The sequence below is a fragment of the Macrotis lagotis genome, chromosome X (genome assembly GCF_037893015.1).
Source record: "Macrotis lagotis isolate mMagLag1 chromosome X, bilby.v1.9.chrom.fasta, whole genome shotgun sequence".
Lineage (NCBI taxonomy): Eukaryota > Metazoa > Chordata > Mammalia > Peramelemorphia > Peramelidae > Macrotis > Macrotis lagotis.
Genome location: NC_133666.1, coordinates 385,493,399 through 385,509,165, shown reverse-complemented (window position 1 = coordinate 385,509,165; position 15,767 = coordinate 385,493,399). Strand labels below are relative to the sequence as shown.

Here is a 15,767-nt window from a genome sequence, read left to right as displayed (position 1 = left end):
AGATTTTAGCTCTCAAAGTTGAATATTCTTGACCCCAATTCCAGCATTCTGTCTGACCACAGTGCCACCTAACTATCCTCGAGCAAGGTTTAATTCAAATGCTATTTCTGGTCATTACCACCAGGGGTCACCTGGAGCAAATAACTAAACTGCCTGGAGCTTCAGACAACTCTTATGGTCCATGTACATACGATTTTAATCATTGCTTATTCATTCATTCATTAATTATAGGTGAATTATATGTTAAGATTTGATTTTAATAAAGGAAAAGTTGGTCAAATACTTTTTTCTATGGCATGGCTGTTAATTTAAATTACAATTTTTAATGGATTAAAGCTATGAATTGATAGGGACTTCAGATTTTTATAATCCAGATACAGGTTGAGGGAAAAAGGTTAGCTTCTGTCATGTCACCATGGTACTAATGGAATAAACTACCATGAATTACAATGGTAAGTATATTGAATGAAATATGTATCACCTTCAGTGAGTTCTGACTTTTTTTCTGAGGACGTGTTACCTATGTATAACATGTCACAGGATCTCTATACCTTAGGAGAATCTATTCCTGAGTTAGTAACTCATGCCCAAACCTATATTACCTGGTGCCCAACTTTCTGGTTATCACCATTTATGACCTTAGATAGCTTGAGCCTTGGATAAAAGATTTAAAATATTTTAAATATGAAACCCCATTTTTCATTTTATTTAAAATTAAATAGATAAATAAAAGTTCGATTAATACTTGTTCAATGAAAGGGAGGGAAATAAAGCCTTTCAACTTACCTTCAGTCTGACTTTCAACCCAGGAATTGATTTTTGCTCTGATTTGATCTGCATTTTCTAAAAAATTAACAGACTGTGGCTCTGCATCAAAGTATTTTTTTATGTTTTCCAAATATTCCTGAAAAACACAGGTCAAGTTAGCTTTCAGTGTCTGAAGTCATCTATTTATATTCAGCCAATACTTATTATGTCAGACTATACATCATACTCAAGCTATCAAAAATTATATAAATGAACATTCTGCCTCTTGAACCAGCAAGTTCTATTCTCCCTTTCAGGTCTAGAAGGTCACTTTGCTAGGTATTAACAGTGTAGAAGGAAGAAAATCTATCCTCTGTTTCTGTCCTCTACTCTGGTCGTTTGCTCTTTTATTTAGGACAATGCCTATGTGTAGATTTGAAAGGGATAATTGAAGTACTTGTTTGAGATGACTCTCATGCAAGAGAACCAAGTAGGTGATTTTACTTGGTTCCTATAGATACCATAGAAATCAAATTGAAACCAAAACTGTAATTTCCTGTGTAATAGTAGCCACCAACAAAACACCAAGGACTTCTTGGCATTTGGTTCTTTTGGTATAGTTCGAAATGTGGGATTCTCTCAACTGTTCAGTGAAAAGGAACATGTTTTGTGAAGATCCAGTGATCTGCCAGGGACTGATAAACTCTTTACAAATATTATCTAGAGGCAGCTAGATGGCCAGTGGATAGAGCACTGGCCCTGAAGTCAGGAGGACCTGAGCTCAAATCTGAATTCAGACACTTCATACATATATAGCTGTGTGAGTTTGGGCAAGGCACATAATCCCATTGCCTTGCAAAAATCCAAAAAAAAAAAAACTAAATAAATACAATTATCTAATTTGACCCTCAAGAGAACCCTGGCAGGTAGATGCTATTATTATTCTAATTTTATAGTTGAAGAATTTGGGGCAGATGGAGGTTAAGTGACTTGTCCAATGTCACATGGCTGGCTCATGTCTTAGATCAAATTTGAATTCTGGTCTTCCTGATTCCAAGAACTCTATTCCCTGACCATCCTAGAGCTGCCATTAGGATTTATCACTATCCAGGAACTCTCAGCAATATGACTTAGTAGAAGAAAGGTAGGAGAAATTCACTGAAAACCAACCATTGGGCTTCACTTAGAGACCTCACCTGCCTCTGGAATTCATCTCAGAAGCAGTCCTCACTTGAAAGGTTAACTTTAATCCCAGCAGCTTGAGACTGATTCCCATTATTGATCAGTTTAACTTCATTCCAATGACATTGTACTTAGTGTCTGGTAACAAATAGGATCCTGGATTTGAAGTCAGGAAGACCTGGATTGCATCTTACATTTATTAACTATGAGATCAGTACATCTGATAGGAAGTCTGACTTTCAACCCAGGAATTGATCTTTGCCTGATTTTATCAGCATTTTCCTTTGTTTAAAATTAATTTATTTATTTTCATCCATATACACATGTATATTTTTTAAGTTACAAAATTTCCTTCTGTCTTCCTTTCCTACTCCCCTCCCCCCAGCAGTGAACACTCAGGTTAGCATTATACATACATATTTTGGATAAACTGTTTACATATGAGTCATTTTCAGTATGAGGAATTAGTAGTAAGGGAAAGAGATAATTTTTTAAAGTGTTCATCAGATTCTAAAGGGTTGGTTTTTCTTTTGTTGTTTTGTTTTATTTTGTTTTGTTTTTATTCCTCTGGATGGAAATTACATTGTCCATTGATGGTCTAATACAGTTGTCCTAACTGCTGAGATGAGCTGCTTCCATTAAGGAGGAACATCTCACAATGTTGTTGTTAATGTGTACATAGTTCCTCTCCCTTTGCCCAGCATCAGATCCTGTAAGTCATTTCATGCTTCTCTAGAGTCTGGCCCTTTATGGTTTCTTATAGAACAATATTCTATTATATTCATGTACCATAACTTGTTTTAACCATTCCTCAACTGATGGGCATCCCCTCAATTTCCAATTCTTTGGCACTACAAAAAGGGCTGCTATGAATATTTTGGAACATGTAGGCCTCTTCCCATTTTTTATAATTTCTTCTGGATATAGATCTAGAATTGGAATTGCTGGATCAAAAGGTAGGAACAGTTTTATTGTTCTTTGGGCATAGTTCCATGTTGCTCTCCAGAAAGATTGGTTCCCTTCACAACTCCATCAGCAATGCATCAACCCAATCCTCACACAACCTCTCCAACATTGGTCCTATTCTCTTTTTCTCATCTTGACCAATTTGATAGGTGTGAGGTAACACCCCATTGTTGTTTTAATTTGCATTTCTCTAATCAATAATTATTTGCATTTTCCCATATGATTATATATTGATATAACTCTAATTTCTTCATTTGAAAACTCTCTTTTCATATCTGTTGATGATTTATCAATTGGGGAATGACCTATAACTTTATAAATTTGATATAATTCTCTATATATTTTAGAAATGAGCCCTTTATCAGAACTCCTGGTTGTGAAGATTATTTCCCAGCTTTCTGCTTCCTTCTAATTTTGGCAGCATTGATTTTATTAGTACAAGAGTTTTTAATTTAATATAGTCAAAATCATTTATTCTTCAGTTTATAATGTACTCTAATCTTTGTTTGGTCATAAATTTATACCCTTTCCATAGATCTGATAAATGGAGTATTTCTTGGTCTATTAATTTATCCATGTTGTCAGCCTTTATGTCTGAATCCTGTACCCATTTTGACCTTATTTTGGTATAAGGTGTGAGGTGTGGGTCATGCCAAGTTTTTGCCATACTATTTAACAGTTTTCCCAACAATTTTTATGAGATAGTTAATTTTTTTTAGGTTTTTGCAAGGCAAATGGGATTAAGTGGCTTGCCCAATGCCACACAGCTAGGTAATTATCAAGTGTCTGAGGTCGGATTTGAACTCAGGTACTCCTAACTCCAGGGCTGGTGCTCTATTCACTGTGCCACCTAGCTGCCCCTAGATAGTTAATTCTTATCCCAGAAGCTGATGTCTTTGGGTTTGCCAAATAGTAGATTGCAGTAGTCATTTACTGTGACTTCTTTTGAACCAATCCTAATCCACTGATCCATTACTCTATTTCTTAACTAGTACCAGGCAGTTTTGATGACTGCTGCTTTATAGTATAGTTTGAGATCTAGTAGAGAGCTAGGCCATCTTCCTTTACATCTTTTCCATCAGTTCCCTTGTTATTCTTGACCTTTTGTTGCTCCAGATGAATTTTGTTACATTTTTTCTAGCTGAGTTAAAGTAGTTATTTGGTAATTTGATTGGTATGGCACTGTATATATAATTTAATTTGGATAGAATTGTCATTTACATTATATTAGCTAGACCTAAACATGAGCATTTGGCATTTTTCCAATTATTTAGATCTGACTTTATTTGAGGGAGAAGTGCTTTATAAATGTGTTCATACAGCTTCCAGGTTTGTCTTGGGAGGTAGATTCCTAAGTATTTAATGTTGTCTCTAGATACTTTAAATGGAATTTCTCTATCTCTTGCTCTTGGGCTTTGTTGTTCATACATGCATATATATATATATATATATATATATATATATATGCACACATATATACACATATATACACACACATATATAGATAGATATAAATGCTGATGATTTATGTGGGTTTATTTCATATCTTGCTACCTTGCTGAATTTGTTAATAATTTCAAGGAGTTTTTAGATGATTTTCTCAGGTTCTCTAAGTATACCATCATATCATCTGCAAAGAATGAAAGCTTTGCTTCCTCATTGCCAATTCTGATTTCTTCAATTGATCTGAATTTTCCAAAAAAAAAATTAGTAGATTGTGTCTCTGTACCAAAGTATTTTTCTTGTTTTTTAGATATTTCTGGAAAATATAGATGAAGTTAGCCTTAAGCATCTAAAGTTATCTATTCATTTTCAGTCAACACTTACTATTAAGATTATACATTACATTCAAGTTATCAAAAATTAGACAAATAAACATTTTACCTCTTGACCCCAATAAGTTCTATTCTCCTGATCTGATTTTCAGGAAAATCCCTATGACTATGAGTTCTAGGTAGATTTTGAGTCTCCATGCAGCTGAAGTCATGGGTCCAATACAATGATATACTTACAGAATGAAAGGGGTAGCTTTTTTCCCCATATAACCTGTTGGCAGTCTTCAGCAAGTAGGAATTGTTGGGTTTGTTGATTTCTGACATGAGTGCCTGGACATCAGAGTAAATGTCTTCTGCCTTGCTTGGGCCAAGTTCCTTCAAAAGACAAGGGGTGTTTTAAAACTCTTGAAAACAATTAGAACATTGAATTTTTATACAATGCTAAATGGTGTCTTCTGGTGCACTGTTTGAAGGAGATAGTGTTACCAGAAGAAAATGCTGAAAATCTTGAACTGAAAGAGTGAGATCTTCCTTCTGGAATTCAGCTGGTTTAGTGTAGAATTTTGGAAGTCTTTGCTGGTTATTTAGAAATGCGCTTAAGCATAGACTCCCAAGGGCAAGGTAACAATGTGCTTGAAGAGATGTTGATAGAGAGGAGGGTAAAAAAAAGATAAAAGACAAAGAAATAAGGATGACAAAAACTAGACTTTTTGAAGATACTAAAAAATACTGCAAATTTGTTATGTTTTTTGGTCTATTTTGCATGCCTGCTTAGGGAATCTACTAAAATCTGTGTAATAATAGTGACTGTTCTAGTGGGGAGAATAAGAAATACCGTCTTCCTTTTCTTCTCAAAGTGAGGACTGGTTGTTTCAGCTCCTTGGGCTTTGTTAAGTTGAAGCACCTGTAATTATAGTTGCAGAATTAAAAAATAATTCTTTTAAAAATTTCCTTATATAATAATTTCCTTATATAATAAATATAATTCATGCAGTTTGATGCTCTAAGGTCATTTCCTCAATTACCAGCAAATAATTAGCTAAACTGATCGACACATCATCTAAATGGTATATAGAAGAGATAGTTTGAGCTCTCAGTTAAGAATTCTTTGATAGTCATAAAAATTGATAGTTATATTAAATCAGTGCTTAAATGAATTTATTGTTTTTCTTTTTTGAACATTTCTACTGTTTCATTTCAGACAAGATGACTGCATTTTTAATTACATCAGCTGCCTAGTTCATTGGTTGATAAATTACTTAATATAGCCTTATAGATGAAGTTATTTTATTCTTTAAGTTTCACTTTCATTTGAGGATATTTTTAAGGTGAACCTAAACTTGACTGTAAGTTCTGTCTGTATTTACAAAGCAAATGTCTTGTCTCTTGTACATTTTTATTATAAAATGCTATATTTTTTCTTCTTTGTTCTCATGATTGTCTCAGTTCAGCATCACCATGTGGCTTAGTTGATATTGCCTTACTCTCTTTTGTCCCTATCTTGTTGTTTCCTTTGCAAGTCAGCAGGAAGGATGTGGATGAGATGAAGGCCTCCAGATCTCCTGCAAGTGAGCTAAAAGGAAATTTTCTAAAAGGAACCAATGTCCTTTCTGAGAACAAAGTTAATTTAATTGGCCAAAGCCAATGGAAAGAAGAGGTATTGATGTATATTCCTGAAGGCCAAAAAAATATAGAGGGAGAGGAGACTTACAGCAGATGTCTTATTCTGGATGAGAAAACACAATCAGCAAGGTGAGCCTATAAGGATGAACAGCTAAAACTTTGACTACAATATCAAAACAACTTTCTGCTGTTCCCTTATGTCTGATAGACCAGAATTGCAATCACAGATAAACTTATATCTATTACACAAGTTGATATTATTTTGACTTCACCAAGCAGTGCCTAACCATCTTTCCTTAGTGTTTTCACCTATTGATAATGGTTTAGTGACAATCAAGATAAGTATATAGATAAAGCTTTTAAATGTCATATAAGATAAACTTGAGTGATATCCCTATGAATAAGTTACCAGGTTGTAAATGCTAATGGTAAGCATGGTTTTTTTTTAATAGGGTTATTCACTTTTCTGGCCACAGTTTTCCTTTCCAAGTCCCAAAGCTCTTCTTCAATCACTACTGCTGATGTAGAATTAACTAAAGAAGATTTTACACATCTACTCTTTGTTGCATGTGAGCAGTGTGACTTTAGGTAACTCACTTAATCCCTAATCTTAGTAATTCATTAATTAGCAATCATCTATCTTTTCATTATGGGATGTTATTGAAATTTGTCCTCAATCATTTTTCCTAGACACTAAGTGCCCAGCTGCATGGCACTAGGGACACAAAAACAAAAACAGAGAGCTCTTGCTCTCAAGAAGCTTATATTTTTATGAGAAATTATTTGCACATATCCAAACAACATTACCTTCTTGATTTTTTTAAAGCCATCAATGAACGTTATAACTTACTTGTTCTATTTGTGTTGCAGTGTTCCCTCTGGCACCCAAATAGATCATGGCCAAAGCAGTAGAAATACTCCAGGGGGAAAAGAAGATGTTTTTATCTCCAGTTGACTCAGCTAGTTTTTTGCTAAACTCAAGAGCAAACTGATTGTTTGATGTTGTTAAAGAATCCATTGGGAAAACCTAAGAAAAATAATACATTAAAAAAATAGTCTGTAAATATTTCTTTCCCTATATTTAGCCAGTTTTCCTTCTGTAAAAAAAAAATTAACAATTATTCTATGTCAGAACCATAATTCTTGATTCCTGAGGCAAAGATAAAGTTGTGCCCAGAACAGGGATGGTTTATTGCCCAGAAAATCTAGCCCCAATCCCTGTAACATCACATCTCATCTCTGAACTCTTAGGAGAAAAAAATTAGGGGAAAGCAGCAGGTGGAGGACATGGGATTAGAGGAAGCAGAGCCCAGAAGAGGGGCAAGAAGACCCTTGGAGGTGTCAGCATGAAACCAATGGAGGATCACAGGGTATGGAAATGACAGCCTAGTGTGCTCTGTAAGAGAAAACACACCTCCAAGATGAAGATGCCTGGTACAAATTGTCATACTCTAGAGACCAATTTTTTCATCTTATGCTTTTCAAAAAGGCTTCCCACATACAAAAGATTAAAATATTTGCTAGTAAGACTCAAAAATACATTTGCTCTTAGAATTAAACTGACGCATCTAAAAACTAAAGTCAATGGAATCATTTGAAGATTAAAATGGATAGTTCTGGGGCTGCTAGTTGGTGTAGTGGATAGAGCACTGGCCCTGCAGTCAGGAGTACCTGGGTTCAAATCCGATCTCAGACACTTAATAATTACCTAGCTGTGTGGCCTTGGGCACTTAACCCCATTTGCCTTGCAAAAACCTAAAAAAATAAATAAAATAAAATAAAATAAATGCATAGTTTAGACATTATTAAGTTAATTGACTAATGAATTATTGAGGCTACTCTAGAACCAAGGTTTCAATTTTCAATCCTTTCCTATTCCAACTATATTTCATTAGCCCAATACTGTCTATGAAAAATAGATGATATGATCTCTGAACCTTAAATCTTTCCTTTGTTATAAAAGGAAAGCATTCAGTATTCAGATTTCTGATCTGTGCATTATTCTTTCCTACTTCTAGGCCTTTGTTTATGACTCCCACTCTACCTAAGATGACCTCTCCTTTCTATTCCTGCATTTTACTTCTTTTAGACCTATCTCAAATCCCATTTCTTTTTTGAACATTCCTGTGACTAATTAGGTGGAATGTGGTCTTCTCACTCCTGACTTTTCATAGCCTTCTAATGCATCAGTGTTATTGTTCTGACATCATATGTTATTTTCCTGTGAGTATTTCTTATCTGTCTAATTAGCATGAAAGATCCCAGAGGTCAGGTACCATTTCTTGCATTCTGCATCAAGTATATCTCCTCACAGGAACAAAATATACAATAAATTTGTGTTTATTACCAGAAATTTATCTGTTGCCTCTTTCTTGATTTCAATTTGAATTATAGTGCATTATTAGTATAAAAGAATCTAAGATAGAAAAAATAGGAAGGCAAATATCAACCAATCAATAAATATTTATTAAGCACCTATTATATGACAGATACTGGGTTTAGCTCTGAGGATACAGAAGAGAGAGACAATCCCTGCCCTGAAGGCTCTGGATATTTCCCTTTCTCAAGTTTTTTTTTGGGGGGGGAATTTCCCATTTATACAATACTTAGTTGTTTTTGTTCAGTATTGTCCAATTCTCTGTGACCTCATTTGGAATTTTCTTGGCAAAGATAATGGAATAGTTTGTCATTTCCTTCTCCAGCACATATTCTAATTGAGGAAAGGGAGGCAAAGAAAGCTAAGTGACTTGTCCAGGGTCACATAACTAGTTCCTCAGGCTAGATCTGAACTCAGGAAATACTGACTTCATGCCTAGCAACATAGTTTACAAACACTGGTATGAAGAAGATAGAACAAGTAAGTTAGTTTCCTTTTCTGGATGTGCAAAGTGAGGATCAGAGAGGATAACTGACTGGCCTGTGGTCATAGAGCTAGCAAGTGGCAAGTCTCATTCCTGATCCAGAGTTCTTTTCACATTGTTCTCTCTCTTTAGGAAGAAAATAAAAAGAATTTATCCTTTTTCTACTCCACTGTTATCATTCTTTAGAAAGGAGAAAAAAAAGAGATTTATCTCTTGAATGACTATAGATTTTGGATTTTCACTTTTCTCTTTCTAATACTTTGTTAACCATATTGAAGTTCTTAACACTGGATTTCATAACCTCGGCATTTATAAAAATCAAATATACAATAAATAAATCAATTAGAAAATGGATCTCTTATAAAGAGACTAGCCACCTTGTATACAGAGAAACTTGTGTCTACATGAGACTAAAATAATTAATTTGATTAATTTAGTAGGAAAAAACATATGCATAGACATGATGACTATGAAAACAGTCCCAATAGCAAGTGTCAAACTCAAATAGAAACAGGCACATTGACTTAGAAAAATCACATATTTAAAATTTATATTCTATTTTAATTCATTTTTAAACATTTCTCAATATCATTTTATCTGATTCTGTCTACTCCTGGAGTTTGGTGGATACATGATGCCCATGGGGTGGGGCCATGAGTTTTGACACCCACCTCTGCCCTACAGTACAGTGCTTGGGTACCCATTAAATAAGTCAATCATTCTTCTTCCACCCCCTTCCACCTCCAGGGTCCTGAGGATATGTATGTTTCCAAAGATGGACTTGGAGAGAAGCTTCTTTGTGAACTTTATATTAGGACTCATAGTATACATTCATGTTATCAATCATTTGACTCAATTTGTGTTCAATGATTAATCCCCTAGCCCTTTGCTGATATAATTTTATTTGCACAATTAAAGTTCTTTTTGAAATGAACAAAGTGCATCAAGACTGGACTTCTCTTGCTGCAGAATTCAGATTTAGCAACTGAGGCAAGTTACATTCTGGTTGTGGTTTTCCCCTATTCAAGAAATTTATGAATTTTCTGACTACCTTTTTATTAACCCAATCAGCTTTTCCATCTTGACATAAAGCTATTGCCACATCATCCTTGGAAAACAATTTCAGTATCAGTATGATGTTGGCTTCTTTATTGTTATAAAAGTAAGATACTCTTCTCTGCTTTGCCTGGAGATTTTATCCAATTGGCTTTTATTGTTTATTTTTAAATTATTTATATATATATATATATATATTGCTATTATTAATTTATATTCATTGAAATTAATTTGTATTTATACCTTTTATATATTTAATAAATTAATAATAAAATTATATTTAATAAAATAATTCATTTATACTTTTTTACCACCAGTTTTTATGGTTTATTTATCAAATTTATTTGCCTGTGAGGCATAAATTATATTCTTTTGCATTAGACCCAGACCTTTTTTGAAACAGATGTGATTTTTGTGACCAAACCATCCACTTAGGGTAGAGAAGTGACTTTAAAAGTATCTCAGTATCTGAATCCACTGGAGTTTTATCTACTTGGTTGCTAGAGTTTAGATTTGTTCTTAAATTATTCAAAGAAAAGATTCTCTGCAGTGCAAAAGTTGATTTTTAAATGAAAATCAGTATGAGTTTATCTTCATCTTTGTTAGCATAAAAATAACCCTAATCACTGATTAGTGGCAGTGTACAGGAAGATTGGCTTTTAGACCTTGGAATCTAGAACATTTAGCAGTGGTATACACATTTGCAATTAATATCATTTCTCAGTGCCCTAAGAAACCTTTAAGACTCTAAATTAGGTTATTTGCCTACATAAATTGTTGAAGGAGGTTCTTAAAGAGGTGGGGAGGGGGAGGAGGGGAAGAAAAGGGAATAAGTATTTATTAAGCACCTAATACATAAATGCTTTACAAATCTTATCTCATTTGATCCTTCCAACAACTCAGGGCTAGGGAGAGGAGGTAAATGCTATTATTGTCCCTCCCCCCTTTTTGTTCCTTTTGAGGAAACTAAGTGACTGTCCTAAGGACACAAAGTTATTTAGGTGTCTGAATCTGAACTCCTGTTTTCCTGGCTTCAGGCTCATAACTGTGCCACATAGCTGATTAACTGCCACAAGGACCTCTCTATAGGGTTGTGGAAAGCTCTTCACTACCCTCTCAATTTTAAAAAGCTCATTTATTTATTTAATATCTAGTACTTCACAAAACAGACACACACAAAAGACATATTTCCTGATTTCTGGGAGCTTGCATTCCTAAATTTTTAAACTGCTAGAATAACAGTCTAATTTAATTAAGCTATTTGAGTTAAAGGATTCTCCAGAGGGAGGGGGAACTTCAATATGCAAAAAGTTCTTCAGTAAAGCATTCTTGACCTTTTCAGACATGGATCCTCTGGACTTGCCTCCTGGCTTGATTTTTTCAAGGCCCAATACTCACATGTACTAAAATATAATAGTGACTTGTAGAAGCTACAGACTGACTAAAGATAGACATTGATAAATGTGTCCAAGTCAGAGCAGGAAACTTCTTAGAAGGGGTTAGAGAGTCACACAAGAGTCAACTGTCAATAATCTGCTGGTCAGTGCAGGGAAAAAAAGGGGGGATTGGGGAAAGAGAAGCATACTCTTTTCTAATTCCAGGCCAAAGAGACTATTTTTCAGCTCCATTTTTCTTTATACCTAATTACAAAAGGGTACTAGAAGAGAGATAATGATTTTAGTGTTAAGTCTCTCATTTAAATGTAATAGAGGAATGTTTGAAACCAGCAAGTTGAATGATACTGTTGTAGGCTTCTTTATTTCTTTAGGGGTCACATGGAAATGGAAAAAAGAAAGAATACCTTCTTAGGATTTGTCATTTCATAGGATATTTCCATAAATGTTCTTTATATGCAGTAAATCCAAATCAAAGGTAAGTTTTTAAAAAGGAATAAAATGTAATTTAACTATGGGACTAAATAATGTCTTTGGGTAAAAGGGAACTACATGTAGTAGAAACCTAAGGTTCAGCCTATACTTCTATAACCTAGATGCTTAAACTGAAGTCAACTCAATTAAACAGTTCAGGTAATTTCTTTTTGCAGATATAAATTGAAAAGAACAAACTCAGAAAGTGAACCTAGTCTTTCCATCTCAGTTGATTTGGGGACAAAGATTGGAAATGATATACCCAGAGTTCCATTAAAATTCATGGAATTGCCAATAGGGGAGGTATTATGTCAATAACCATATCCTGGAGTAGCGGAAAGAGTGATTATGGATTAGGACTGATCCTCCCACATTCAAATGCCTGTTCAGTGATTCATAACAAAAGATTTCAAATCCAAAGAAGTAGGGTTAAAAGAATGAAACCTGAAAGGTCCTAAATAGGGATTAGCCAAAAATTTAAGTCCTCACTTTCTCCTACAGAGTCATCTAGGTCCAGTGGCCAGAAATGGATCAAGACAATAGGAATTGATCCTGGATGTCATGCCATGGGAGACTTTCAACTTTTTATCTAAGATCTTTAACAAGCACAGTATAACTGAGGAAGTCAATCCATTTAATGAGTAAGGCTAGGTAAAAATTGAGTTATGAACTTCACATACTTTTCAATTCAAATTACACATGAGCTTGAAGGAAGGGGGCTTAAGGGTCTATGTGTGAAGAAATCACTAGGTTTTCTCTTAGGCTTATATTTTAATTCACAAGTTACTGCAAAAGTTCACAAGTTACTACAAAAATACATAGATTAGACTCTTAGGAGAAGCAGCAAGATAATCAGTTTTAGTAGAAGTAATAAAGTTAAGCAAAGAAACAGCTACAAGCTGGGCTGGTCAGAATATCAAGGGCAACTAAGAGGGAGTAAAGAGAAATATTCACAACTTGGTGACTAGGTTTAGATCCACATGGGTCCAGCATGGAGAAGAGAGTAGACCTAACTCACCTCCTATGTAGGGAGGAGTCGGGGAGGGTATCAAGAAGTGACCCACCTGGATATGACTAGAGTCAGGCATAGTTCTTGGAAGGCTAAGAGCCAGACAGGTGGAAGAGGGCTGAGAGAAAGGGGCTGAGGTTGCTTTCTTTTATCTTAGTGAATTTACATTTGAGAAGGTTAGACTGAATGATGGGAAGGAAGTCTGAGACCCACAGAAAATTCCAGACAAGCACTGATAATAGTTCCTTCATCCTGCAGAAAAGATTAGACAAATAATTTCCCTAACAATATGACCTTTGCTTCACTAACTAGTTTGGAGAGATTTTCTTTTAGAATGAATTAACCTGAGAGGTAGCATCTTGGAATAGTGGGATGGAAGACTGACCTTAAGACAGAAAGGCCTGAGTTAATTAATCTCACACCATAAGTTACAAGGAAGGTTCTGGTATACATTGGTAGAGGAAAACTTGTGTTTTAAACCAGCGTCAGATACTTACTGTGTGGTCCTAGATAAATTTCTTAACCTCTACATGCCTCGATTTCCTCATATGTAAAATAGGAATAATAATAGCATCTATTTCCTAGAATTGTTGTGATGATCACTCATGATAATATATTTAGCTTTACAAACCTACCAATGTAGTAAAAATACTGATTATTTTTCTTTCCTTATGAGCAGTTCATGATTCCAGTATAACCAAAAATCTGATCCACTCCATTCCAGTCAAAAGCAAACAATCATAATCTTGATAATTATCCCAGTTCACTATTTTATCCTACCTGTGCTAATTGAATCAGGGCAAACAGAAATCAGAATCGGACCCAAAGCCCATATCCCAGTAGAGCTTTCCTCCTATCCCTTTAGAAAGTCCTTAAACCTTCAGAGAGAGAAAATTCCCTCTCTTAGCCCTTTCTCCAAAGCAAACATCCCTTCTTTTTACCCTCTAATCCATTTAATTTAAGAATTCTAAAAAGTTACAATAACGAAAATAGTTATTTCTATGATATTTAAAGAAATCATTTCCAACAAGGTTTGGCTGATAAAAATTGCTAAAATTGAATGATCTAATAACAAAAACAATTTTAAACTTTAAAACACTTAAGATATATTAACATTACCTTATTTTTCTTTGAAGGAGCAGAAATGGCAATTTTGTGCTTTGGTAAGAGCCTTTGACTATAGTATTAAGTAACATGCAACTGCCAAAAAGTATCAGTTCGGGCTGCCTCTTCCTCTTTGGCTACACCCCCTTCATTCATTCCTGTACACTTCCATTCCTCTTTTCCAGACTCCTCCTACTGAAAAGGGGAGATAAAAAGATTCTGAGAGGTGGAGACTTGAAAGTTTTGCTTGACTTAGAAAAGATTAAGATTTTCCATTTCATGCTACTTGTGCAGACCTGAGCTCTGGCAGATTGTAGCCCCTGGTTTTCTGGCTTAATGGGATTCCTCATTTGCCAAGGGAGGGTATTTGTCATCCTTTATTTCTGAGCAGACTTGTAAAAGGGCCAACATGGAAGGTCTTCAAGTTGATGCTCGATTTAATTTTATTAAATCTGATTGCAACACATGGGAGTGGCAGTGGCAACTGATCCCTGTAAGCAGACACTGCATAGCGATGTCCCTTTTTTTCCACTGCTTTCAGGCATGCAAAAATAAAGTTGGTCAGATCTATTTCCAATTGCAGCCATAGCTTATAATTTGCATTTCACTCAAATCCAAATGACTGCTATAGGACTAAAAGAATTAGCAGTTGATGATTAGTCTGTGTTCTTAGATGTTTAAAGTGCATTAAATTTGCTCATTTGTATTTCACATAAATGGGTGCTGTGAAAGAAATGGATTCTGACTACAGAAGCTCAAGACTGCAGGGAGTGGAGAGACAATTCTCCACGTCCTCATTCATGAAACTGAACTACAGCATTTATAGCAAAATTCATAGACCCATTTATTGCTGAATGAAGACTTCCCAGGTCATTGCATCCAAGAGAAGATACCTTAAACCTTTTGTTCTATATAAAAAGATAAAAAAAGAGAATAAAAAAAAATAGAGGTACATGGAAAAGGCAACCTGTTCAAGTATAATAATCTTCCATAGAGTTTCCCCTTAATTCTAGAAATGAACTGTCTTACTTTTCTGTAATTTTTTGCACATAGTGTAAGTTTAATACATACTTCCTTCCTTCATTCATACATACTCTCTAGTCTTCCCTGTTTGACAGATACTTGTCATTCCTTTGGGGAAACCACTCCTGAAAATGGCTCCTGATTTTTTGTAAGCAAATATTTTTAACTCAGAGCTTCTCCTAAGTCTATTATCAAACATAGAAATTATAAAGAAGCAGAAGTGGATAGAGCATTGGCTTGGAGTCAGGTGAATGAGAGGTCAAATCTGACCTCAGATATGCTCATTTGCTGTGTGACCTTGAGCAAGTCACTTAAACTTGATTTCCTCACATCAAGGACATCTCCAGTTGTCCTGATTCATATCTAGCCACTTAAACCAGATGGTTCTGGAAGAAAAAGTGAGGCTGGTGACAGCACAACACCCCCTCACTGAAATCCAATTCATGTGCTTCTCATGGCATCACCTCCCTGATGTCATGGTCTTCCTCAGGAACAAAGGACAAACATCATCATCATTGCCACTAAGGGAAGTATATAAGAAGGTAATTTATGT

General features: G+C 35.0%; 1 protein-coding gene and 1 long non-coding RNA gene across 6 annotated transcripts in view; one reads left to right on the top strand and one right to left on the bottom strand.

Annotated features, from left to right (window-relative positions):
- Positions 1 to 8,657, top strand: part of LOC141502525 (uncharacterized) — a 45,812-nt gene extending 37,155 nt beyond the window's left edge. For 2 of the 5 annotated variants that reach the window (XR_012472579.1, XR_012472576.1), the window contains 2 exons: positions 6,191 to 6,422; positions 7,164 to 7,526. This is a non-coding gene — a long non-coding RNA (uncharacterized LOC141502525). The other 3 variants (XR_012472578.1, XR_012472577.1, XR_012472580.1) reach the window with 3 other exon arrangements.
- Positions 1 to 14,449, bottom strand: part of SERPINB10 (serpin family B member 10) — a 30,102-nt gene extending 15,653 nt beyond the window's left edge. The window contains exons 1-5 of the mRNA XM_074207276.1: positions 14,207 to 14,449; positions 7,144 to 7,320; positions 5,506 to 5,574; positions 4,908 to 5,045; positions 787 to 904 (exon numbers count right to left, since the gene is read on the bottom strand). Of these exons, the coding sequence (XP_074063377.1) occupies positions 787 to 904; positions 4,908 to 5,045; positions 5,506 to 5,574; positions 7,144 to 7,311 (493 nt within the window). The 5' untranslated portion in view covers positions 7,312 to 7,320; positions 14,207 to 14,449. The remainder of the gene's footprint in view (positions 1 to 786; positions 905 to 4,907; positions 5,046 to 5,505; positions 5,575 to 7,143; positions 7,321 to 14,206) is intronic.
- Between the last annotated feature and the right edge of the window lie 1,318 nt (positions 14,450 to 15,767).